Source organism: Peromyscus eremicus, chromosome 17 (assembly GCF_949786415.1).
Source record: "Peromyscus eremicus chromosome 17, PerEre_H2_v1, whole genome shotgun sequence".
Lineage (NCBI taxonomy): Eukaryota > Metazoa > Chordata > Mammalia > Rodentia > Cricetidae > Peromyscus > Peromyscus eremicus.
Window position 1 is genome coordinate 35,768,968 of NC_081433.1, and position 27,707 is coordinate 35,796,674.

Sequence of the window (27,707 nt, forward strand, 5' to 3'; positions counted from 1 at the left end):
CTCAGCCTCTACTGATTAACCCAAACATAGCAAAGGCTTTGCTGATGAAACATTTCTCTCGAAGCCCAACAAAACAGCTTTACTATACATTTCACTTAAAGCCAGACATAAAGGCTTTCCTTTACATATCACTGCAAGTGTCTAGCTCCCTTCTGGTTTTGTTTTGTTTTTTTCTCATCAGCTTAGGGCTTGAGTCCTGCGCGCTGCAGCTCTCTAGAGAGTCTAACAGGTCTGTTTGGTAATATTGCCCTGAGTGACCCATGTTGTGGGGCTTGCCAAATGCTGTTTGTTATAGTGTTCTCCTTAGATACTGATTCATGGATACATATTCTATCCTTTCCATTTCTTGCTTCTAATTTGCTAGGCCATGGGAAATTGAAAACAAAACAAGCCACACAACTGATCCTGTTAAGAATTATTTATTAAAAAGAAGTTTCTAAAAGTCATTGTGTGAGAAATAGTAGTATTATATACAAAAATTAAAGTCCAAGGAATGTGATTCAATTTTCAGCTTGGCAAGGGGCTAAGTTAATTAGATGTCTAATCCTGAACCAAGTGTTATTACAGCGTAACTAAATATGAAAGAACAGTTTTTTTTTCTTCCTCTAAAAGTAGAGGAATTACAAAAAAAGACACTGAAGGCAGATATCCTGAGTTCTAATCCATTTAATCATGGTCCTGAGTTCCATAAAGCCGAAGTATATTGTAAGAGAAAGTGAGAGGTTGGAAGTTGCCGAGAGGAATCTTTTCCAATGACATGACGTACAAGGTGATTGTGACTCCACCAAAAATAGAAAGAAGACCCTTGCGTACAGTCACCAAGGTGCCTGGCACTTGAGTCCGGCATGCTTTTCAGGGTAAAATCTGAAAGAGAGCTGACAACTGCTTATCTCGGAACTATTGACACTGGCTTTAAAATCTTAAGCCCATGATGCTGAAGAGCTTGATTGCCTACCATTTTCAATGATACCATATGAATTTCAAAGTCAACAAGAATATTTTCTTAATTCTGAAATCTCATTGAAATGATGTCTTTTGACTTTAACAAATGAAATTGAACAGGCTGATGGTTCCTTCTGTTATAATTTTTATTATATGTTTATTTCTGGTGCCAACTCAGCTAACAGTACCTTTGAGACCAGGAGCTGGTGTGGCATGGCATCTATGTTGGTGATAAACACACAAAAACTCTCTGAGATGGACTGGATCCCAAAATCAGTGGGGACAAGAAAAAAACATTATGTCCAAGGATTCAGAGTTTTTGATTCACAATCTAAAAATTGCAAATACCATGTTTCTGATGGAATGATCTTCATCATAATAAGGTCATAGTTCAAGGACAAAGTTAGAGTTCTTCATGTCTCCTCTTCAGCTTGATCCAGATGCCATTATTTGGCCTAAGAATCAAATCTCCAGACAGGCCAAGTTCTTCTCTCTTCTGGTTAGATTCTACCCAGAACCGCCTCAGGATACAGGCAAGAACCGTCTTTTCCTCCATCACAGCAAACTTTTGACCTTTAAGTAAATGTAAAGACCATCATTTGAAATACAGACACAACTCATTTGAAATACAGACACAACTCAAATTTGAGACACAAGAAGCTGTAACATAGTCATCACTTCCCAATCACGCATGGGCCAGAGGACCAAATCCCTGGGATGATTGCTAAAACTGAAGAGTTCCGAGCATCCTGTTTGCTCCCACATGAGTCTGCTTAGCTGTGGCAGCCAAGCAATCTACTTTAGCAGTACCACGGACTCTCCCATCTACAGATTCTGTATCTATGGATTCAATTGACCATCAGTTAGAATAGTTTTTAAAATTACATCTTTACTAAACATGTATATACTTTTGTCTCATTGTTCATCCCCTAAGCAATAAGAACAATTATTTTTCATAGCATATACATTGTTCCTAGTATTACAGGAACCTGCGGATAATTTAAGTGTTCTGGAGGATATAAATATGTATTCACATGCAAATCCATGCCAGTTTATAAATAGGATTTCACATCTGTAGATGGCTATCTCTGAGAGGTCTTGGACCAACTCTGGGATTAGAATGGGTATCAGAGGACACCTAGGGATGACTGACAGCCAGATGAATTTGGACTCATTTAAATTGAGAATTTCTAGATTGGATTAAAAAATTTTTTAATCAGTGTGTATGTATACATGTTGTGGGATAGAGGGTGTGCATGTAAATACAAGGCCCTGGTTCCCTGGACCTGGAATTGCTAGTGTCTATGAGCCACGCAATGTGGGTGGTGCCAGGAACTGAACTCAAATCCCCATTAAGAGCAATATGGGCTCTTAACTGCTGCCAACCCTTCTAGATGGTTTTGTATTGCCTCCTTCATTTACTCACTCTAGAGTAACCGATATGGCTCAGATCCATATATTTAGATCTACTCTCATTTCATTAATGTTTGCATTCATATAAGTGATAAGGAGCTGCAAATACTAAAGCCAAATTGTTTATAATGCATGGGGTGTGCATTCATAAGTACATGACTGGCAGTTAGGTAATGCCCTTTGTTTGGGTCTGTGATTCTTTCAAACAAAAAATAAGTCTTATCATTTACATTTTTTTTCTACCACAATAACAAAGCTAAATCTCCAGTATTTTAGATCTCTAGAGGTATCGAGGCAGAAGGTGCATGCCACCAAGCCCGATGACATGAGTTTGATCCCTGAGACCCACATGATGGAAGGTGAGAACCAACTTCCAAAAGTCATCCTCTGACATCCACACTCCAGCTCTGGCATGCCCACACATACCACGCACACTAAATAATTAAATATCTACCATGAAATTGATTATACTTTATGTTATAGGCAGAATTATGTCTAAATCCAAAATTCCTATACGGAAATCCTGATTCCCAGTAATATATTCTTTCTCTCTCTCTCCTTCTCTCCCCCTCCTTCCTCCTTCCCTTTCTCTCTCACTCTTTACTCCTTCTCTCCTTTGTTTATTTGAGACAGGGTGTCACTGTGCAGCCCTGGCTGGCCTTGACCTCACAGAGATTCCCACCTGCCTCTGCCTCTTGAGTCTAAGCCGCCACACCAGGCAACTCCCAACATTTTGTACTATGAATGTCCTTAGAGATAGGGCCTTTAAATAAAAAAAATTAACACTGCGTGGTTACATTTAAATGAGATAAGTGAGGTCATTATGGTGGGTCTCAAAACAAGCCAAGACCATGACATTCAACACACAAGCATACCCAGAGAAAAGACCAAATGAAGATGCAGGAAGAGAAGGCTGCCACATAAAAACCAAAAGAGAAACCTTGGAAGACCCACCGACACCTTACCCTGCTGAATGGTGAAAGGTTTAGTTCCTATCATTTCAAGCCCTCTCTGCTGTATTCTGTCTCAGAGATCCACCCCCGGGATCACAAGTGCACACAAGAGCCAGCTGCTTTACACACACTTAGGAACAGACTTGGGTTTTCACGCATGCACAATACCAACTGAGCTGCCTTCCCAGCCCCTAACAATGGCGTTTTGAAACTATCCTGTAAAGTGGAAGGAAACAGAACCCATCATGCTTCAGAGATTCTTGTGAGAATCTATCACGTGGGCCTGAAAGGTCAAACCCACTCGCATGGATACAAACCGATACAGTTTCTAGGTCCCGCGGAAAAGGGCACGTAGGCATAGGGATGGCGTCCTTGGGAATTCTCCGGGAAGAACCGCTCTGGCCGGAACTCCTCAGGATCTGGGAAGTGTTTGGGGTCCCGGTGCAATGCATAAGGAATGATGACCGCTTCCGTGCCTTTTGCAATTTTGTAACCAGCTGTCAAGAGAGAAAGATGTGTCGGGACACTCTACCAGATAGAGAAATACAACCCCCGCTCCCTCCTGCTCTGATACCCACCGACTTCACAGTCTTCATTAAGACTCCGGGCAAATAAAGGGACAGAGGGGAAAATTCGGAGAGTCTCCTTAATGACACAGTCCAGATATTTAAGCTTCTTCAGGTCTTCCAAGGTGACGGGGCGCAGAGACTGTCCTGGTTAAAATAAATGGATACAATGAAAACAAAGCCCTACCTAGACTCAGGGAGGTGAGCATCACAAAGCACCACCGGACCACGACACAGAAAGTCAAATGTCTACTAACGAAGCAGAATTCTAACATCATGAATAATAAAATAAAATGAAGCATTCAGCTAAGTAACAGAAACCAGATAAGACAAGACCATCTCCCACTTTAATATGTTAATAGAGTCACATTACAAAGACAATGGCCCTATGTGATTCCATTTATAGAAATGGAAAGTAAAAATGGTGGCTTCCGGGGGCGGGGCTAAGGAAAGAACTGTTCAGCAGTACAGCTTTCCCTTGGGGTGCTGACAATATTTTAGAGATGATGGCGCTTGCTGTGGAGTAGAAACAAATCCTCCTGCTGTATCCCCCATTGCCACTCTCACCTTGCCAGATGCAATCACGTGAAAGCACTCTCCCTTTACCCTCATAACTATCTCCACCTGTGCCCTGGGCTCCCCGACAGCATCCTCTTGGCATTGCTCAAAGGCACAGCCCATGACTCTAAGCTGTAAGTGCATGTGTCTGTTTTACCTATTCAGCAGTAGGTCCATTGTGAACAGTGTCATGGATCTGTGTATCCTTAGCTTCTACTCTGGGATAGTTAGTTACATGTCAGGACGCTTGTCAAATGTCTGCTAGGAAATTCACTTGGCCTTGTCAACAAGACAGGTGCAGGCAGGAGTCCTACACCATGGCCTTCTGTTGATGACAATGGCATCCATCTTTGTGGGTCAAGAATGGCCACTGCTTCCATGGACTTAGGGCCCCCAATAGAGCTAACAAAGGGGCCCAACGTACCAAACACATCATCCAGTTCCTTGTCCACTTTTCTCTGGACTTCTGGGTAAGATCCCAATAGGTATAAGGACCAGTTTATTGCAGCTGCTGTTGTATCATGACCCTGTAAAAATACAAGGGGTGGGGGAAACATTTAAAAGCACAGGTCTGTTGGGGTGTGTGTGAGGACAAAATTGAACTCTCCCTGTATCTACAGCTGCAGTATGACTGCAGAATCTAAATCATTCAGTGCATCTGCTCACCTCAGTGAGAGACAAACATACTCAACAGCCTCTTAGCTGGGTGGGAATGGCTTACTTCTGTAATCCCAGCCCTTGAGAGACGACTGAGGCAGGAGGATTGCTATACTAGTAAGGTTTTATTGTCAACTTGACACACCTGGGAAGAAAGAGACTCAATTGAAGTATTGCCTCCACCAGACTGGCCTGAAAACATGTCTGTGGGGCCTTTTTCTTGATTAATGATTGATGTGGAAGGGCCCAGCCCACTGTTTGCTATACCATCCCTAGGCAAGTGGGCCTGGGCTATATAAGAAAGGTAGCTAAACATCAGTGGAGGCAAGCCAGTGAGCAGCATTCCTCGGTATTCTGCTTCAGGGTCCTGCTTTGAGTTCCTGCCTTGGCTGGCTTCCTCTGCTGGTGCTGGACACTGAAAAATATTTGTGGGGTTCTAGGCATATTCTCTCCTAAATAAATTGGCTAGTAGCCAATTTAGTACTTGGCGAGTCTCAGGCAAAATGCTAAGTATTTTGTAGAAATGAATCTTCATAACTCCAGGAAATGTTCATTACTATCATTCATATTTTAGAGATTAAAAAATAATAATAACATCCCCAAAGGAAGTGAAAGTGGGAAATGAGCACAAAGTCTGATGACAAAACAGAGACTGTAGTAGAATATTATTTTAAGGTATGTTACTTTGTTTATGTTGCATTTGTTTAACTGTGAAGCTGTGTTACTGTGCCTGTCTAAAACACCTGATGGACTAATAAAGAGCTTAATGGCCAATAGTGAGGCAAGAGAGAGAAATAGGCAGAGCTGGCAGGCAGAGAAGATAAATAGAAAGAGAAATCTGGGAGGAAGGAAAAAGAGGATGCACCCAGAGAAGGAAGAGGACTCCAGGGGTCAGCCACCCAGCTACACAGCAAGTCACAGAGTAAGAAATAATGAAAGGTATAAGAAATAGAGAAAGGTAAAAGCCCAGAGGCAAAAGATAGATGGGATAATTTATAGTTAAGAAAAGCTCTCTAGAAACAAGCCAAGCTAAGGCCAGGCATTCATAATTAAGAATAAACCTCCTTGTGTGATTTATTTGGGAGCTGGGTGGCAGACCCCCACAAAATAGCAAGAACAAACAACAACACTGTACCACCCTGCTGTGAAACTCTGAAGTGGCCTGTGGTAAGGAGTCAAGTCCCCGTAGAGACATCCTGATGCTCCACCCTCTCCATATTTCAGGCATTCAACTCCTTCTTCCTTTCATCTCCTGTGGCATTCTCATACACCTGCAATTCCTTTACAAAGTGACTCTGGACTGCAGACAAGATCCAGGTGCTGCTGCCCAGCTCTCTGCTAAATCAGGTAAGGAAGCACTCTCCTAATAACTCAACGGCTTCTCTTGAATACACGGATGTAGGCCCGATTCAAGCATGTTGGAGATGTCTCCTGAGCTTCCTATGGATGAAGCAAGACATACAGCAGACTTGACAGAAGCACATTAGTGGAAGAGGAGGGCTCACGATCTCAACAGTTTAATGGTTGAAATCTGCGGCCATAAGAGCCTGGAGTGAACAACCCACATCCAGTGCGTAGAGGAAGGTTCAGTATAGTAATTGAACAGGATGGGCCTCCGACTCAGTGCAACAAAGAACAACTTCAAGAGGGAAATGATGGTTACTAGTGGGAATTAGATGTGTAGGTTTGCATATACACATATGTGCATATGTAAGCACATGGGAAAATAGAGATGTAAGGTCTCAGTGCTTCATGTGAAATGCTGATGATAATATATATTTGCTGCATTGCTTATATGACTTCTATGATTCTCAATGTACTTTTTTTTGTTTTTGGTTTTTGGTTTTTTGGGGTTTTTTTTTGGAGACAGGGTTTCTCTGTGTAGCCTTGGCTTTCCTGGAACTCACTCTCTAGACCAGGCTGGCCATGCCTTCCTCACCATCATTGACTCTAACCTTCTGGAACCATAAGGTAAAATTAACTCTTCTGTACATTGCTCTTGATCATGGTATTTTATCACAGCAACAGAAAGTAACTCAGGCAAGGTAGTTAAGGTAGTTGCTTTGTTGGGCACTGAACCATAGCTTCACACATACGAGGCAAGTAATCTACCACTGACCTACCCTGTCCCTGGTGAAAGAAAGAAAGAAAGAAAGAAAGAAAGAAAGAAAGAAAGAAAGAAAGAAAGAAAGAAAGAAAGAAAGAAAGAAAGAAATTTAAAACCGCGATTCAGTCTAGGTCTCTCTTTACAACACTACGAAAACAGTTAGAGATGGAATGATATGAGGTATTTTATTTAGATCATTGGCACAGAATAAGAGCCCAGGTCTTCAGACCCTTAGTATAGCTGTGCTCTCTTACACGGTAGAACCCTTCTCTGGAGAAGAATGGATGACACAATCCATTTGCATATTTCTGCTTTTAGAAGTCATCCTCAAGAAATCGGTTCCTAGACCAGACTTTAGGGAGCTTTCCCCATATTTTTCCTATTAGTTTTACAATTTCATGTCTTACAGTTACCTCTTTAATTCATTTTGAGTTAATTCTTGTTTAAAGGTTGGGATAAGGGTCAGTTTTTGTCCTCCTGCATGTGGCTATCTAATTTTCCAGACACCATGTAATGTAGATTCCTCCCACTGTGTATTCTCAGCACCCTTGTCAAATATCAGATGATTACAAATGCATAATCATTTCTTGAATCCCTAATCTATCCCATTGGTCTGTATGTATATTTTTATGCCATAGCCATGCTTTTTTGATTACTGTAGCTTTGTAGTGTATTTTTAAAGTAACCAATATGACCCCTTCATTCTCTTTTGCTCAAGATTGTTTTGGCTTTTCAGTGTCTTTTGTGGTTTCATATGAATTTTAGGATAGGTTTTCCTATTCTCTGAGAAACATTATTAGAATTCTGATAAGAACTGTACAGAATATATAGACTGTACAACGGGGATGTGCATGAATAGGTGATTGGATTTTAAAACTGTATGGCATGCATAATAAAATAGTATGTATTCTCTTTTTAAAAACTAGGAGATCCTGTTATCTGTGATAACATGGATAAATCTAGGGGGCATTATGGGAAGTAAAGTAAGCCAAGACAGAAAGAAAAGTAACATATAATCTCACCAACATGGAGAAACTGAAAATAATTTCACTCATAGGCATTCAGAGTGGAAAGACAGTTACTAGAGGCTGTGGCTGGTGGCTGGTGGCTGGGGAAGAAGGGAAGGAGAGATCCTCAAAAAGCACAGAATCTCAGATGTAAACAGTGAATTATCATGATCTATTGCACAGTGTGATGGGTTATAATTAGTTACAATGTATTGTGTAGCATGTTCCCATTCCAGAATCAGGTAAATATGTGAAGGTGATGGATACGTTAATGAGCATGATGTGCACATTCCCTAACGTGTATGTGTATCAAGGCATCACACTGGACTCCAGAAACATAAACAGTGGTTATCTGCCAGTTAGAAATGAAATAAAAAAATTAAACAAAATCAACAGTATGGGAAGTACATCCAGAGGGCTGGAGGCAGAGCAGCCAATGCAACATGATGCCCAAGCACTCTGGGACCCTTTAGAATCCCAAGCATGTGTCCCTTTCCTCCACCCGGAGGCTGTTGCTACATCATAGGACTTTCTGAAACCTTAATTTTGCAACACACATGTAGAAAGTCCACTCTTTGTAATATTCCTATAACATTTAAAACATATTTGCAAGAAGGGTTTTAAAGAGATATTAGCATTCCAGAAATCCCATTAGAATCACAAACTGGTTAGATTCTCTTTGTCTAAAGCAACCCACAGCAGTAGCTATGTGCTAGACTTTAAAAGGACTGAAACAGACCTGTTTGGGGAGGTTAAGAAAAACATGAAGCGACATAGGGAACTGAGGACAGTGTAGAGTTTCTTGTCTTTTTAGGAAAAGTCTGGGGGACCTTAAATTTTCTTAATAAAAAAAAATGTGTCTATCATCATCCTATTTTTAAATTTTATAATTTCTGAAGACGTTATTAAAAGTTTCCAATTATACTAAGCTGCTTTAGTATTTGACTGTTTTTTTTTTTTTAATTTCTGCTTGTGATTCTAATGATCATTGAAACTGGGGGTGTTTTAAATTATAATTTATTTGTGTTTGTGTTTGTGTGTGTGTGTGTGTGTGTGTGTGGTTTATAGTATGGCGCATATGTGGAGATCAAAGACCAACTTGTAGAAGTTAGAGATCTCTTTCCACCATGTTGGTTGTAGGGATCCAACTCAGGTGGTCACACTTAATAGCGATCACTTTCATTAGCTGAGCCGCCTTCATGGTCCCATTTCTGTGGAGTTTTGTTTTTTTTAATTTTATTTTTATGTGGGTTGGTGTTTCGCATGCATGTATGTCTGTGTGAGGATACCAGATTCCCTGGAACTGAAGTTACAGACAGTTGTAGGCTGCCATGTGGGTGCTGGGACTTGAACCTGGTCCTCTGCTCTTAACTGCTGAGCCATCTCTCCAGCCCCACCCCACCCCCCATTTTTGTTTGTGTTTTTGTTGCTGTGGTGCTGGGGACGAAACCTAGTTCTTGTGTGTGTGTTAAGCAGGTGTCTCCACCACGGTAAAACCTGAGCTATGAAATGCTTCAATAGTGAAAAATCACCTGGCAACAAAAATTACCTCAAACATGAAGGTGTCGACTTCCTCGCGGATGTCTTCGTGGCTTAACCTGTTGCCATCCTCATCAGTCACACTCAAAAGCAAGTCAAGAAAGGCCTTGCGCTTACTCTTGGGGGGCTCAGAAACCCTGCCAGCACTCCTATAGTCTTCCTCCGCCTTCATGTCATTGATCCGTTCAGCGATGACCTGCAGGATGTAAATAACGTTGAATACAAAATTCACACTTTGGGTGAGGCTTACTGGTACATTTTCCTACGAAAATACGCTGTCTTCTTTAACTTATTTTTCTCCCAAACTTTTCCTGTTCTTTCTATTTCAATGGCGCTTAGGCTCTTGTGAAAAAGCAACAAAGCCTTTGGTTAAGGCTGAGAATGTCATGTGGTGAAACTATTAAATACGAATTTAATGTTAGGTCAAACCCATAAATTTCAAGTACTATTTTTGCAATCTTTCTAACATGGGAACAGAGTCACTGTCTACTAAACTGTCCCCTGGAGATGGGAGGGAACTAATGAGGAGAAGTGTAACTGGTAGAGAGGAGACAGCCACAGAATGCACTAATTCTCGATGCCTCTTGATGATTGCATCTGGTTATGGAGAAAGGACATAGCAAGTCAATGAACCAATAGCTGATGAGCCAATTCACCCTGCCTGCTTGCTCTTCACTGAGCCCAGAATGCCCTGCCCTCGGGTGCTCATGTGACTGGATCCCTTGCCACGTTCAGGTCTCAGGTGATAGCCACGCCTACCCTGGTCCCTAACACTCCCTGTGTGCCTGACTTTCCTTCATTTGTCCCCACGTCACCTATCACCGGACATGCTTTGTATCTGCGCTTTAGTGTATTTCTCCACAGTCTCAAGTGCCACCATCCACTCGGCAGAGTCTGCCTTTGTGTCTTGATTCCCCCGCCCAGATTAAGGAAACTGGCAAGCATTCTAGAATGTTCATTAGCTACGTCTGAATAACAACAACAACAATAAAAAACAGTCCATACATCTGCTGTGTTCATGTATACTTTTTCCTGTTGAGTAACAGGGCGACCCTCCTATGAAGACACTTAAATGAGTGTATTCTCAGAAATTTGGGAGCAAAATACTATGTTTTCTTTGTGGCATTTATGTGTTTATGTCTCAATATATTTTTTCTCCTTTTTTTTTCAAAATGAATGGCACTGTTTATGAAGTCTGGACTTCATTACTTATTTTTACTGATGCTGATGTTGTTACATTTAGAGGGAGAATGTGATTATAAAATGTGATTGTTTCTCCTCCTGAATCCTGGTGATTACACTGTGGGCAACTCAAGGCGGCATTTCATTCACTTAACCGCCACTGGCTTAATCACGTGACCCATTGGTAGCTTGTCCTTATCACAAAGAGGCAATCCACAATATATTTTAAGCAAAAATTACAGCAAAGAAAAGATACATTTCAGTGGGAAAATTTCACCACATTGCAATTTGTTCTATATTTTCAATTAAACCAAAGATGGATATCCCATGTTTAAAACAAACCTCTACCACCTGTTTGATTTTCAGTTTGCAAAGAAAATAGTACCATCAAATTAATTTTCACTAAAGTATACTATGTGCTGCGTTAGATGTCCTTTCATATGAGAGCTACTGCCTTCCTGAAACATTTCCCATGAGACTCATGCACAGATCTCTATCTCTTTTCTCTTCCACCCAGAACCCTGTTTGTTAATAAATTCATAGAATGCTCTGTAGTTATGATTATGGATAACCTCCTCTCCTAGACTACTCTCCAGTACTGTAGGGAACATCCTTATCTAATTAATTTCTCTATTTCCAACACTGGGTGCAGCACATGATACCCAGCAAATATGTCATTGATGCCAGTTAAATATGTAACTTAAATATAATATTAATCATTTTGGAATTACTATTCTCTTTAACTTTTATGGAACAAATATTCTACTCCATGGCCCTACATTTGGGTATATTAAAAAAAAACATAAAAATCCTGGACTTAAGAATATTCTACTTTTGCCGGGCGGTGGTGGCGCACGCCTTTAATCCCAGCACTCGGGAGGCAGAGCCAGGCGGATCTCTGTGAGTTCGAGGCCAGCCTGGGCTACCAGGTGAGTTCCAGGAAAGGCGCAAAGCTACACAGAGAAACCCTGTCTCAAAAAAACCAAAAAAAAAAAAAAAAAAAAAAAGAATATTCTACTTTTGGTAATAGCTGCATAACATTGTGAAGTCATTTAACTCCATTTGATTCTATGCTTTGTATATTTTAATGTATGCACACAGTGACACACACATGAACACACACACACAACTGTTGTAGAATATTATAAGGTATGTTACTTTTGTTTGTGTTGCATTTGTTTAACTCTGTGAAGCTGTGTTACTATGCCTGTCTAAAACACCTGATGGTCTAATAAAGAGCTGAATAGCCAATAGCGATGCAGGAGAGAGAAATAGGTGAGGCTGACAGGCAGAGAGAATACATAGAAGAAGAAATCCAGCAAGTGAAAAGAGATCAAGGAGCCAGAGAAGGAGGAGGACTCCAGGGGCCAGCCACCCAGCTACACAGTGAGCCAGGGAGTAAGAGTAAGATTTACAGAACTAAGAGAATGGGAAAAGCCCAGAGGCAAAAGATAAACGGGTTAAGGAAAGCTGGCAAGAAACAAAACAAGCTAAGGCTGGGCATTTATAATTAAGTATAAGCTTCCATGTGTGATTTATTTGGGAGCTGGGTAGCACCCCCTCAAAAAAAGAGTAAAATACCAACAACAACACACAACTTACATTGTTGGTGAAAGTATGTAGGATCTTAAGTCCCCTTCTGTGTTCCCGTCCTTCTTTAAACATAAGGTACCAAAGGTCAAACCAAAACCAGGGCATCTTGATTCTACGATATATCATCTCACTCATCCTATAAACAAGATAACAGTACCTTTTATATCAGAAAGGTTATCCCCCGACCTTTGGAGCCTGGCCTTAATAACAGCAATAAATGAAATGATGCTGACTAGTATTCAAGGCTAATAGAGATCCATGTCTAACACTACATGGTGGAACAATAGACTACTAGACATAGCATGGTGCTTAAGCAGTAATGGTTGTATTAGAGAAGTGAAAATCCACTACGAAACCTGCAGAGGGCCCCGGGCCAGTGCTTTTGTTTCTATAGTACAAGTTCACAGCTTCCCAGAAGTGTTCAAGCATTATGCCAAAGCTTTAGATAAAAGTCTGCCTCTAAGCTCTATGCTCTTACTCTGCCACTCTTCCAAAGACATTAAAAACTCTGGGGCCAGTGAGGTGGCTCAGGAAGTAAAGAAACCTGCTACCAGACCTGACCTTCTGAGTTCCAACCCTGGGACACACATGGAAGAAGGGAAGAACCAACGTCTACAAGCTGTTGTGTTTCCACATGTGCACCGTGGAGGCATGCACACCTACACTCATGCATGCACACACAAAATAAGCAAATATAATTTAGAAACATAAGCGGTCTTTTACAAGAAATGGCATATTAAATAGCAATCTGTCACGGAGCTGCTTCCAGCACCTGCCTCTCATTTCACGTGACAGGGCAGACAGACCTCTGCTCAATCTCCCTCAGGACATTCTAAGTGACAGCTCTTTGAAGGGGCCTTTCCTGGACACTATATTCTAGAACATATCCATGTTTTGCAATCTGGTAACAACTTGATCCTTTCTCTGTCAACAACTGTTAAAATTCCTGAATTTCTTTTTTTTTTCTTTGAGATAGGGTTTCTCTGTGTAGCTTTGCGCCTTTTCCTGGAACTCACTTGGTAGCCCAGGCTGGCCTCGAACTCACAGAGATCCTCCTGGCTCTGCCTCCCGAGTGCTGGGATTAAAGGCGTGTGCCACCACCGCCCGGCCAAAATTCCTAAATTTCTATTTCTTGGTTCAATGGCCATCTCCCATATTACTCTGTGGTCTGTGTCAATTTGAAGCTACCTGGTAACTGACTCTATGGTGGCTAGCTGGTCATAGACGATCAGTAAATACTTGTTAGGATGAAGTTGAGTGATAAATTAAGATTGTATAAGTCAAATCAAATCCTAGCCCCACCTCTTAGTAGATGAATAACTCCATGTACTTTTAAAGTTAATAAAAGATTGCCTCAATTGCAAAATCAGCACCTACTCAATGCAGAAGATATGAAAGAAAATAAATGGTATTTTAAAATTTCCAATAAAAAAAGCCACACAGAACAGTGGTAATAATCACTGCTAGCACTGTAGAATAGATCTGGGGCAGTGGCTCTCAAACTTCCTGATGCTGCAACCCTTTAATACAGATCCTCGTGTTGTGGTGACCCCCACCCATAAAATTATTTTGTTGCTACTTCATATCTATCTTTGCTATTATTATGGACTGTAATGTAAATATCTGATATGCAGGGTATCTGACATGTGACCCATGTGAAAGGGTCGTTTGACCTCCAAAGGGGTCACAACCCACAGGTTGAGAACTGTTATGGAGTGTTCATAACTGATCCACAGAAACAGTTGACAGGCTACTAGGATTGTTTATATCTTTCTTTCGTCACTTGGCATCAGGGTGCAATTAGAGATTTTAAATTTCTGTAGCACTCAGATATACCATAATTTAAATTTATAACAATTACGTGTTGCTAAAGCTATTATAAAGTGACTCTTTAGTTTAAAATTTCACTTCAAACACAATTAAAATACCACATAGACGGATGTGATTAGCAATGGTTTCAAAGCCCAAATCAATAGAAATTTTAAAGTAAGTTAAGAGACCCCACCATACACTACACACACACACACACACACACACACACACACACACACACTCACCTATACACTGTATGGACATACTCAGAATCATCGTTACTTTGCGCTCCAATGTTCTTCCCCATGGCTGTTTCTGCAAATACAGACGGGAGCAACAGTTTACCTCACAGCCAGCTGTGTTTGCTGTGTGGCCGGGGACACTGAGAGACAGGTGAAGCCTGTTCTGTTATCTTCTATTTGCTCTTCTTTTCCCTTCTGCACCTCCTACTTACAGTTCCTGTCATCCTTTCCCCTGGACCTTCCAGGCAAGGTAACAAGGTGACGGCTGGGTCGTCCCCCTAGGAATGGCTGTGGCTACTTGGGGAGAGTCTTATAACAACACCACCCGGAAGGATCCTGGGTCCTTTCCAACCAATACCCTCATTTGTCCTACCCATGGAATTTTTTTTTTTTTTCCTGGTTTTTCGAGACAGGGTTTCTCTGTGTAGCTTTGCGCCTTTCCTGGATCTCACTCTGTAGCCCAGGCTGGCCTCGAACTCACAGAGATCTACCTGGCTCTGCCTCCCGAGTGCTGGGATTAAAGGCATGTGCCACCACCACCCGGCATACCCACGGAATCTTATATTCTATTTAGGCCATTTAATTTTCAGGGTATAAACCAATCAGACTTACCACAGATTATATCCAAAGCACAAAGAGTGATGTGAAAAAAGCAGTTAAAGGCTCCTTGGTTGACATGGTTTTCAAGCTTATCAACCAATATATTGGCTTGTTCGTTCATGACATCTAAGAAATCCTCCAGAATTGTAAAATGGAACGTGGGCGTTAACATTTTCCTCCTGGAGCGCCACTTGTTTCCAGTACTGCAAGCAGGACAGACACATCGTAATAAATTAGAGAGCAGTAAAGCCACAGCGCAGCAGCCATGAGCCCCGCCAAGTCAACGTAATTCTGAAACAGCCTCGACCACAACATGGCAATGATCTCATTCGAATGAGAAAGGCATACGATGGTCTCAGTAATTCCCACGGTGTGGATATCTGGAACTTGTTCTATGATAATAATTAAAATTACTTTCATAAAATAGAAAATGTTGAGAATATTTTGTCCATTTCTAAGATGAATTTCTGAAAATCAGCCCCTCCCTAAGCCTCAGTCTTCAGACACCCATATGTTCTGTGACTCGACCTTAATGTCTACTGTTTGAATCCTGAAACAGAGTTTACTAAATGACTGCTCCTGGCTGAGCCCTCCCTTGGGGAAGAGGCTTATTTCCAGGTGCCAGATCAAGGCTGATTTATGTCCTTACCTGCAGCTGCCTGGATACCCACTAGCTTTTCAAGGCTTCCCCTCACCACACATTTTTATCTACTGCAGACCTCTTAATTCTTAGAGTGCTTTTCACATTTATGAACTCATAACTGGTCATAGGCATGCCTGGCTAGAAACTGTCTATTGACACAGCTGGAGGCTACCAGATATCTGGACGGTGGTCTATCAAAAACATCAGACAGTGCCTTACCTTGTGAGAAGTCCTAGTCCCAGCCATGGCTGTAAGAATTTGTACATATATGATTTATCAATTTGCTTCGAACTGGTCAAAATTACCTTAAGAAGAGATTTAAAAAAATGAGGGATTTAGACATCAAAACAACCACAGCTATAAGAACATTAGATTAAGTCTGCTTTTCAGATCAATATTTTATCAACATTTATTATTCTCTGTGGTTCATTTAGTTCTCATTCCTAAAAGAAATCTGCTCAGAGTTTCAAGCATACAAATAAATTGTCATCCAAGCTTGGGGACTAAACAGAGCTGAGGAAAATGAAAAGGTGAATCCCTTGATTGTCTTTGGCTTTTCTGATCGCTGTGGGGAGTTCTTTGTCTCCTGAATTTAAATTTATTCACAGCACTTAAGCTGGAGCTAAGGCATCACTAAAGCCAATTTATGAGCTTTTAAACATTAGTCAGAAATGTTGCCCCTGGTACCCTGACCATGGAACCCTTGATTCAAAAACTTGGGGGGAAAAAAACATTTCACTCTTTGGAACCAAATTAGACTAGCTACACAGCTTCATCAAGAGAAAAGAGGGAATTAAAAAACAAAAACAAAGCCGGGCGGTGGTGGCGCATGCCTTTAATCCCAGCACTCGGGAGGCAGAGCCAGGTGGATCTCTGTGAGTTCGAGGCCAGCCTGGGCTACCAAGTGAGTTCCAGGAAAGGCGCAAAGCTACACAGAGAAACCCTGTCTCGAAAAAACAAAAACAAAAACAAAACAAAAACAAGACCCCATCTCCTATTGCACCACATATATTTCCTGGGACCAATCCTCCATCTTTTTTGGCCTTCCCTTGTCCTGCTAGTCCATCCAGAGCTAAAGACTTGTCTTCACCGGAAAACAGCGGTTTTGCCACAACTGTGGATGGGAAGGGTGGACATGATGTCTCTCTGTGGATGCAAATTTAATAGCTTTTAAAAGTCTGTTTAATCACCTTTTTTTTAAAAAGGTAACCATTGGAAAGGAGACTTAGAAACTGTGGCTCAACAACTTGCCAGCACCCTGATTAATAATAAACCAACCAAACCCCGAAAGAGCTTAAAATCATGTCCCCACTACGAATCAAATTCTGACAGGAGCCTCGTGGTTGCCTGCTCCCCCAAACTCCCTCTCCTGCCATGGTCCCTCAAAACAAACATGATACTGTGACTGATGTAAAGGTTTCTTTGTTTGTTTATTTGTTTGTTTTACTATTCCTTTACACCTTGATGATACAGAAACATTGGCCTTTTCAGTGCTCATTCTCAATTATCTAACACGTATGTCTCAGTTTCATTACCCCCACCTCTGCCAATGGCGGGCAAATAAGGCAATCCACCCTACTAAACACAAATTTCCTAAGACTTACATATTTCATTATATGGAGGATCTCTCACTAGCTTCCCCTACTAAAGACACAAATCTAATGGTTTTATACGATTTATGAGCTTCATGATAAAACTTCCATTTACTGCTTGCTCCAGACAAACTCCAGTTTTGTCTGATAGACAAAGACACAGTTATCTTGGATATATTGTCACTAATTCTTTCATCAAACCTCATCAATTACAAGTGTCTCCCCCCCCACCGCCCAAAAAAGATAATGTTAAATTCTCTTCAACAACTCTTAGGCAATGTCAATTGGTTTCGGCCTTCCTTGGAAACTCCCAATGTAGCTCTGTCTCACCCTTTTGTGTCTCTTAAAGAGGATACTGACTTAAACTCATCACCTTGGATGACAACATCACCTTGGATGACCACACCTAGTAGCCCAAGCCTTAGAACAACAACTCACTTCCTTGTCAATGATTAGATTTACTCCCTTTATTTATTTATCTCCGATACTCCTCTTCCCTTTACAGCAGCCACTGGACAATTAACCACCACTGCAGTCATTTTAGGATGGTTATTTTTTCCCAATACACCTCAAAAAAAAAAAAAAAAAAAAAAAAAAAAAAAAAAAAAAACCTTTGCCCCAAACCAACAAAAGAATAACCATCACTCAACGGAGCTGAACCAAAACCATCCATCCCTTCCATGTCTCCAAACAACTTCCACTTTCTGCTATAGACCTCAGAAGAATAGAAAATAACATTTACAGGGTTGGGGGACAACCTTCTATTCACCTCCTTTCCTATAAAGACTTCATGTACAATTGTATGACTTCCCATACAGGCCTTTTCTCTCATAAATACTCATCGTATTTCTCATGCACTGACCATTTTATCAGACTGAGTCAACAAATCAGACAAAAGGGACCATTGCCTAGCACTATGATGCTGGCATATGGCACTCTCTTGTAAACTCTATAGGAACTACCACCCAATGGGCAAAACTTTGGGCTGCCTTTTCTGCTTCCTGACAACTCCCTGATTAACCTGTCCATCTCCTAAGAGATTCTCACTGTGTGGCTCAAGCCATTCCACTTTTATTTCAAGCCATCTTGGTTCATACCTTAGACTCCTTCTTGTCGTCACTATCTGAAGTCCCCTTCTAGACAAACCCAACATGTTCTTATTCAATCCATACAGGAGTGCCCGGCCCCTCACAGAAGAAGACCAAATTGCTGACACCCATTTGTGTCTTTTCTTCAATAGACTCCTGCTTTCCATTTCTTCTTTTATGAAGGAGCTGAAGCTTTCCAAAAACAACTTCAGTTATCATAGATACAGGTTCAGCAAATCATCTAGTCCCGTACCAACTGTCAGTCATTGGGTACCACCACCCCAAGAGGAGTTAACACCCATGGTTTTCATCCTAATGATTTTGACCAATAAATACAACTCACATACATTTCTTTGTTCTTTTCAATTTGTTCACGTTGGCATTGGTACTTTTTCAGGTTTTATATTACTACAAAACCCCATGAATCTGTTGGAACTATTTCTAGATAGTTATTACCTGCTTTCTCTGTAGTGGGGTCCCTAAACAAATTAAAACAGTTAATATCCTACTGGTGCTCCTAAAACTTTTACCTCATTTTGCCAACTTTGGAAATTTATGTCTGCTGTGGCATTCCATACAACTGCCAAGGATAAGCCATAATTAAATGAACCCAATTATTATTCAAAACTCAAATACAAAAATGAAAGCTGGGACTAAAGGATTTCTGTATTTCTCAATTTCCCTTCCTGACACCTATGGGAAAATATCATTAAGAAGCAAGAAGTTTTATTTAAAAAACAAAGTAAGCCAGGTGGTGGTGGCACACGCCTTTAATCCCAGCACTTCAGAGGCAGAGGTCGATGGATCTCTGTGAGTTTGGGGCCTGCCTTGTCTACAGAGTGAGTTCCAGGACAACCAGGACTGTTACACAGAGAAACTGTGGAGAGAGAGAGAGAGAGAGAGAGAGAGAGAGAGAGAGAGAGAGAGAGAGAGAGAGAAACAACAACAAAACCCACATGGTTTTAAATAAACTCCCTCAAGAACTCATAATAGCTACATCCTACTCCACCCATTAATTGGATCTATGGCTCCATGTCTTTGCTTTCTCCTACCAGACCATCTCTAGTCCTCAGTGTGACTGGGAAAAGCCATGGACTGGCACCAGAAGACAACCTGAGTGCAGAAGAGGGCCCCTCTCCTGAGTTTAAAAGGCATTCCACCTTTTCCAAGAATCATTAAAACTATAGTAATGCTAATTCATGCCACTCCTCCAACATACTCCACTACTACCAACCCCACATCAATGGCCACTTTGATTGATGTGCCCCTTAATTAATAGAGCTGAGGGAGTAGGGCTGTAGGAATAATTTTTCTGAGAACGCTGCCTGTAGCTTGCGGCTACAAATCAAACTTCCACCCCATCTGTAACAAGTTCATACTGTGACTGGAGATCATTTATGACTGTGTTTTCATTCTGCTTACATGCTGTGCATTCAGTGTTCTATATGTTTAGAATGAATGGACCTTTAAGAAAAACAAAGGAATCAATCTTACTCTACTTTGGATTCCCAATGTAATTAAGTCTTATAAGCTCAACCAAATGCATTCTTGAATTACCATATTTCCTGTTTTTTGTAACCCACTCATGCCTCTGACTCAGAACAATTTATGTGTGTCTAAGATATAATAACTAGACCTAAAACCATTCCCTGAAAACAGCAAGATATTGAGAGCAACACATACATACAGATACCCCACACACACCTAAACACACACATATACGCCTCACACACTACACACACACACACACACATACACACACACACACACACACAAAATGTTGAAAGAAGCATGTGGACAGGCATTGATAATATCTGGTTGTGACTTTATGTGTTATTCTGAGTCAAAAGGGTTAGAAAGACAATTTTTCACTTTAGGGCAACCCTATAAAAGATGATTAAGATAAAAGTTCCTCATTCCTTCACAATACCATATTCACTGTACTATTTAATAAATGGAGAGAATAGCCTCTAAGGTGGTTTGAATGAAAATGGCATATATATGTGCTCATATATTTGAGTATTTGGTCTCCTGTTGGTGGAACCGTTTGAGAAGGATTAAAAGGTGTAGCCTTGTTGAATGGGGTGTGCCACTGAAGTTCAGCTTTAAGGTTTCCAGTTAGTTCTCTGCCCAATTCTTGTGGAGTGAGATGTGAGCTCTCAGCTACTGGTCTAGTACCATGCCAGCTTGCCTGCTGCTTCCCTGCCACAATAGTCAGGGACTCTAACCCTCTGGAATCATAAGCCCCAAATTAAAATCTTTCTCTTATACTTGATCTTGGTCATGGTGTTTCATCACAAGCAGGAGAACTAAATAACTAAGACAGCCTCTGTTCCAGACATCAGGTTGGAACACTCCAGAACACTCCAGGCTTGCTACTGGGCAAACAACTCCAAGGCTTAGTTTCTTTTCCTTATGCTCCACATCCCCAGTACAGTAATATATTTATCATTGATACAATATGAGACCCTGAAAACACTCCTATTTTATTAGTCATGAATTTTGAACTCTTTAAATTGCCTGGTATACCAGGCTTGGTGCAGGGCCACTGCACTAGCTATTCAAGAGGCTGAGGAAGGAGAGCTACAGACAAGTTCAAGGGTAGTCTGGAACTACAGGATGAGTTCAAAGCCACCTTGGGCCACTCAGTGTCTCACAATTAGAAAATAGAAAAAGGAGTAGACCTTAATGGAAGAACAAGACATGCAGTGACCTTAGATTTAATCTCCAACACAAAACAAAACATTAAAAACCCAAAACAACAACAACAACAACAACAACAGAAATCTCTCAGATGACTTCTTTCGAAAGGAGAACAAGTATATTGAGACCTAGTGAGGAATACATGTAGCTCTGGGGAGTTATTCTCCCAGGAATGCAACTGAATTGCAGTAAGAAATCACTGAATGGCCTGAACAGTGCCTTCTGAGCGAAATGCTCTGCGGATGGAGTGTAATGAAAATTGAAGCTGTATTTGTTTCTTGTGTTCTGATGAACTTCTTACATCATAGCCTATAGAGCGCACTATCCACTGTAATAGTAAATACCCACCTCCACGTTCTCTGCCTTATAAAGGGCTACCAGGGGCACTGGTCCAATCCAAAGTTTAATGATTGGTAGGGGTCGAAATTCTTCTGTGTACTCAATTAACTGCTGGAAAAAGTCTGGAAGAAAAAATATTTTGTCCTAAATTCAATGGAGACAAGAATTTTTTCATTGAATTGTACAAATATATGAGGTATGTGATATGTCACCATTAAAGGAAACTGGGAGAGGATGTGAGCACCCATGAGTATTGCAACATTCCTGTATCTGTAAGGTTATTTCAAAATATTATCTGTCCTTCAAATAAATACAATAATGATGTAAGTTATCATAAGATAATCATTAGGATTTGGTGTGGTGAAACGTACATTCTTAATAAATCAGTACCTGATGCCAGGGAGCTGGAAAATGGTAGAACCTGGCTTTGTCCCAAGACCCCAGAACCTGACATCTGAACCACACTTGGAAAAGAAACTCCAAATGCTTCTTAGATTAAAAACCATTGTTGAAACTGCAGGGAAAGATCTGGGAAGCTGGTTCAGCCAGTAAATTTATCCGCTGCCACCAAGCCTGACAACCTGAGTTTAATCCCTGGGATGCACTTGGTGGGAGGAAAAAAGCTGACTGCAGGTAGATGACCTTTGACCTCCACACATGCACTGTGGTACGCACACCTACACAAACACACACAGTAAATTAGTAAATAAATAATTTAAACTAAGAAATTGCTTCAAACTTTCAAAAATTGGAGCTGGAGAGATGGATCAGTGGGTAAAAGCACTTTCTGGTCTTCCTGAGGATCCAAGTTCAGTTCCCACCGCTCATAGCAGACTTCCTTAAATCCAGCCGCAAGGGATCTAACAACCTTTCCTGGCCTCCACAGGTATGGTGATACTTTATTTGTACTGAAATGTGATTTTATTTGTATGTTAATAAATAAAGTTGCCTGGGGGTCAGAGCTAATAGCAAGCCATAGCAGAAGCTGGGTGGTGGTGGTGGTGGTGGTGGTGGTGGTGGTGGTGGTGGTGGTGCACACCTTTAATCCCAGCACTTGGGAGGTAGAGCTAGGCAGATCTCTGTGTGTTCAAGGATACAGCCAGCATGGAGATAACATGCCTTTAATCTCAATACCAACCATAGAAGACCTAGAGGTCTGTACAGACAGGCAGTGACGAGGAGGTCATGTGGTTGGGTTTACAACCAATGAGAAGGCAGAACAGAAAGTCAATAAAAGGACAGACAGACAGGAAGTAGGCCTCTTGCTGAGGGAAGACAGCAGTGGAAGGAAGGGTAAGGAGGTTTTAAGCTATTGCTCTGACCTCTTGGCTTTTAACTCTGTATTTGGCTCTGTGTTTCTTATTTAACAAGATGGTTACATCTATACACAGGCACCCACACATATGTGTCATACATTCACACAGATACATGCATATACATAAATATATGTGTATATATGTATTAAAATATTTTTTAAATTGTGGGCTCTATCAACTCATTGGTTTCAGAGCATTCTGATACACACATATACATACATATATGTGTATATATGTATTACAGTATTTTTAAATTGTGTGCTATATCAACTCATTGGTTTCAGAGCATTCTGATACACACATATACATACATATACATACATATGTATGTATATATATGTATTAAAATGTTTTTTAAATTGTGGACTCTATCAACTCATTGGTTTCAGAGCATTCTGTTCCATATTTACTGTCTGTCTGCCTTAGTCTGATATGGTGGGAAGATGAGGGCATTTGAAGAAGGGCACAGTTGGAGGGAGTCAGGTCCCAGAGTTGGGCCCTACTGGGAAAGCTGGTTATTTAACAGGAAAGATGGGCAAATGTAAGAGTTTAGATGCCAGCAGCTGGAGTCTACATGCAATACTCAGAGTAAGGTCACCCAGGCCTGAATCTGGACACCAGCCACAGAATAAAAGGCACAGCCTCTTACGTAAGGGTCAGAGTAGCTCAGAGCAGAGATCCCATCCTAGAGTGTTCTGATAGGCCCTCTTTTGCTGAGCTCAATACTGAGTACAAAAGGTCTCAATAAATGCTTGACTGGCACTTAAAGGACTTACTGTAAACAAGTACATCTTAGATAGTGATCAGAAAATTTGGCTCAAATTACATTTTAATCCTAAACTAACTGCAATAGTTACTTCTATAAATGAAACAAGTAAGAACAGCAACAAAACCCTTAGCTCAGAGAGTTCTCGACAACTTCCCAAATAAGTCGGTTTCATAACTGAAAATTGAGCAATGGTTTTCTCATCCCCTAGTCCAGCACTTGTGGACAGCCGTCCCTGTGTGAGTGGCCATTCTCCTCACTCAGAGTCACTCCAAGGAGAAGGACTTTAAGGAATCCCATCAGCTCGAAGTTCTTTTTCATCTTGCCTTAGTCACTAAAGATTTTCATTCATTTCCCCAAAATATGAGACTTACCAAGGGTAAAGTTGGAGGGGTTCTAAGGCTATGATCCCTTCAAGCAAAACTTTGATCCCAAACATTTATAATTCCAAGTGAGGAAATTCAGAAAAGACCAAAATATCTAAACTCTAAAACTCTGAAGGACTAACATCCTCAAAATAAAATTACAGAAAAATAACTTTTAAAAATTATATAAAAGATATGTCCTTAAAATTTCAGAAAGTGGTTTGCTTGAAAACTGTATAAAAACACTAGAATGCCTCAGGGTCCACTTTATGCAATAAAGTAAGTAGTCATATGTATATTTTTACAATCAAAACACCCAGATGTATTAATGACAATCATAAGCAGATTAACTGTGTTCATAAAGAAATGGGTCAAAATGAAAACATATAAACACATATCACCATCACTGTAATGGCTTGCACCTCAGTGCACGTTTGCTGGCATTTGAAATGTCATGACAGACAAACAGAAGTGTGATGACGACATGGATGAAATCCCACCATGGGGAAATGCAGATGCCCAAAGAGCTGAGACCTCAAGGAGATTTTTCTTTGGTGGATGCAGATCTCCTCATTCTTTGAGGAGGCTCCAACGTTCTCATACACACACATAGTGCTTCCTCAAAGAGCCGACCTTGTGGTAATGCACTTGTGTTGAGACAAACATGAAAAAAAAAAAAAAAAAACAGTGCCTAAGATGAATTAGAACTCTGAATCTTTGAGCAGTTTATACCTTCAGAAGTAACAGCCCTGAGAGATGCAAAATGAAATGTATGCATAGAAAACTGGAGAAGAGGTGTCGGGGAAAGCCAGGGGCTTGCCTAAGTACTACTAAGTCTAAAGGTTGTCAAGCCTGGACTTCTGCTGACCAAATAACTGAAGAAAAGCTCAGAGGGACACCAATTTGCTTTCTCTATTGTTTCTTCTGTACGCAGGATGGGTTGGATGCTGGGATTCTGCCCATGTGAAAGATGAGTTTTTCTTAGCTGGGCCACTCAGATTCACACACTACTTGGAAAAACCCTTTACAGACACACTCAAAATAATGCCTTGCTGGGTCTCATTCTACTAAACGTGATGGGACTCCCCTGTACCTGACAGAAACACCGAATGGTTTCCTGAGAATCTGGCTTTCTAAAAATAGCTCTTCTATTCCCCCATGGGCATTTTGGGTTTTGGATTTTTGTCTTCCATGATTTTCACAGTGGCATTGTTAGGATATACTTTCAAGTCTCAGAGTGGAAGGGGAGTTTAGCTTCCTTTTGAGTATGGGCAACTAAACAGCATGAACATTACCAATGTGGTTTTAACATACCTACATGTGCTGGTGGGTAAATTCTAATATAAGCCATGTGGATTGTTAGGTGACAACTTTACTTGGGTTTCTGCTAGAAAATATTTTGGTGCTTACTTTCCTGTGATGACCCCAGTTTATTCATGGCATGTTGTCCTGAGGGTTTGTTTTTTGTCTGGGGTCCCAGAAATGATAATAAAGGACCTTAAAAATATTTAAAGTTGATGACCAGCCTGTGAAGCAACTATTAATAATTAATCTGAAGAAAGGATAGGTTCTGATGCAGGTACTTTTATAATGTGCCATGCTGGATGTATCTCCTCAGTTCTGGGCATCCTAACTTACACAGACATGAAAATTAAGTGTTAAAAGATCGAATGCACTATTTCAACAAGGAACCACAAATACCACTACGTGTATTTTTTTTACATCAATAAAAAAAAGTGCATAAAACATTTTTAAAAGATTATTTCGAGGTTTTTTTTGTTTTTTTTTTGTCTTTTTTTTAAAGATCATTCTGTAATAAATTAGGTTTTTGAAACTGGCCATAACATTTGCCTCAAGGCTCAGGCAGAGAGTCTGCTGAAGAAGCCTTGCAAAACTTCCTCAGAAGGATCAAAATACAAAGACCAAGAGGATTTTAACTATTGGTCAAGTCAAACAATGTCTGGGCCAGGTGGTGGCGAGCCTCAAAACAACCTCTGCTCTCCTGCTTTCTTAACTAACAGACAAAGAGGAGCCGCATTAAGTTTGAGGACAGGTGCAGCTTTCCAGGAGTGTTTTCCTCCTTAACGCTTTGCAGACCAAGGCAGGAGGAAGGAGACTTCTGAAACACCGGGAAAAGAGAAAAGGCCGAGGGAGCCACAGGAGCTCGGAAATACTGCAATCTGTTATAGACACGCGTGTGTTTCCTACGCTCCTTATAGGATGGGAGAGACACAGAGCAATTTGGCAGGCACGAGCGTGGAAAATGGAATTGGGAGCGCTGGGCATCTATTCTTTAGGGGTGAAAGAGTTCTTCTTTCTCCTAGCAGCCAAAGAGAAAGTGGGTCTCAGGGACGTGAGGACCCCAAGTGTGGCAAGGGTGGGGAGAACTCCGTTAGACAGGCTTTCCAGACTGACAAGGAGCTCTAGCAGCCTTCGGGTCAGAGTACAGACATCTTGTGCAAATCCTTACCTGTGCTGTTGGGTTTCATCGACAGCGCGTGTCCCACCAAGGGGTAGGCGCGGACCACCGATGGGATAGGCCGCATCTGCTGCCATTTCCGCGCGTAGCTCGCCACCATCTGCAGGATGTTGAGCAGGAGAGTGGCGCCGGCCACCGAGACCGCGCTCGCCGCGCCCCAGAGCAACAGTTTCTGCCCGATGAGCCCCAGCCAGAGCCACACCATCTCTCTGATACTCTTCTCTTCCTGCTGGCAGCGGGCGGGTGGCGATCTGCGGCTGGGAGGTGCGGCGGAGTGACGGAGGTCTTGCTCCAAGTTCAAGCGACAGGGTCAGGGGACCAGTTCAGGAACTCCGGGATGCAGGAACTCCGGGATGCAGGAGCTCTGAGCTCCGCGAGAGCACCCAGGACACGTCCGGTCCGCTCGGGTCTTCCTGCTCTGGACCCGAGGAGCTCTGCAGCCACCGCCACCGCCGCCAGACCCTGGGGACAAAGTTTCTGAAGCTAAAAACGAAGCGCTTTTGGATTGTTAACGATGCGCCGCTGGAGCCTACGTAATCTACGCCGGCCTCTTGGGTGCTGGCGAAAGCAAAAGAAAGACCCGGAACAGCTTCTGAGTCTGAAGTTCAGAACGCACTTGAAACTCCCAGTGTGGAAAGATGACAGGGGAGGTCGAATTTAGGACAGTTTCTCAGTTGGTCGATGGAGAAGAAACTAGAAATTCACATCACCGGCTCTGGACGCCCTGAGGCCGGCTAAAGTGGGCTGTTGAGGATTTTGCAACAGCGCTCCCCGCCAGATGTGGAGGGATTACGGATCTCAAATGAATTCAGAGTTCTGCCTGTATGCAGCATGCCTGCAGACCAGAAGGGGGCACCAGATCTCATTACAGATGGGTGTGAGCCGTCCTGTGGTTGCTGGGAATTGAACTCTGGACCTCTGGAAGAGCAGTCAGTGCTCCTAACCTCTGAGAGAGGAGGTATTATATGAGCAAGTGGGGGGGGGGTGTCAAGATCATGATGGGAAAACCCATAGAGATCCGAGATCGTGAGAGCTCACCGACTCTAAACCGACAGCTAGGCAGCCTGCAATGAGACCGACCCAGGCCCTGTACATGTGGGTGATAGTTAGGTAGCTTGGTCTGTTTGTAGGTTCCCTAGCAGTGGGACCAGGATCTGTCCCTGGCACATGAGCTGGCTTTTTGGAACCTATTCTCTATGGTGGGATGCCTGGCTCAGCCTTGATGTAGCAGGAAGGAGCTTGGTC

The 27,707-nt window shown here is 41.7% G+C and overlaps 1 protein-coding gene across 1 annotated transcript; it reads right to left on the bottom strand.

Moving 5' to 3' along the window:
- Nucleotides 1–403: 403 nt before the first annotated feature.
- LOC131894585 (cytochrome P450 4V2) lies at nt 404–27,250 on the bottom strand. Its single transcript, XM_059244893.1, has 11 exons — nt 26,454–27,250; nt 21,546–21,658; nt 16,034–16,119; nt 15,184–15,374; nt 14,575–14,644; nt 12,527–12,653; nt 9,753–9,938; nt 4,857–4,959; nt 3,887–4,021; nt 3,626–3,805; nt 404–1,515 (listed from the first exon to the last, which is right to left on the bottom strand). The coding sequence occupies exons 1-11, from the start codon at nt 26,665–26,667 to the stop codon at nt 1,346–1,348; spliced, it is 1,575 nt and encodes a 524-aa protein (XP_059100876.1). The 5' UTR covers nt 26,668–27,250; the 3' UTR covers nt 404–1,345.
- Between the last annotated feature and the right edge of the window lie 457 nt (nt 27,251–27,707).

Bases quoted from the DNA above. Each gene is read 5' to 3' on its own strand.
- LOC131894585 (XM_059244893.1), bottom strand. From the start codon at position 26,667: ATGGTGTGGCTCTGGCTGGGGCTCATCGGGCAGAAACTGTTGCTCTGG. The intron at 9,939-12,526 runs GTAAGTTGTGTG...TACATCCTGCAG, and splicing joins TACATACTTTCACCAACAAT to GTCATCGCTGAACGGATCAA. The intron at 1,516-3,625 runs GTTTGTATCCAT...ATTTACTTAAAG, and splicing joins GGGACCTAGAAACTGTATCG to GTCAAAAGTTTGCTGTGATG.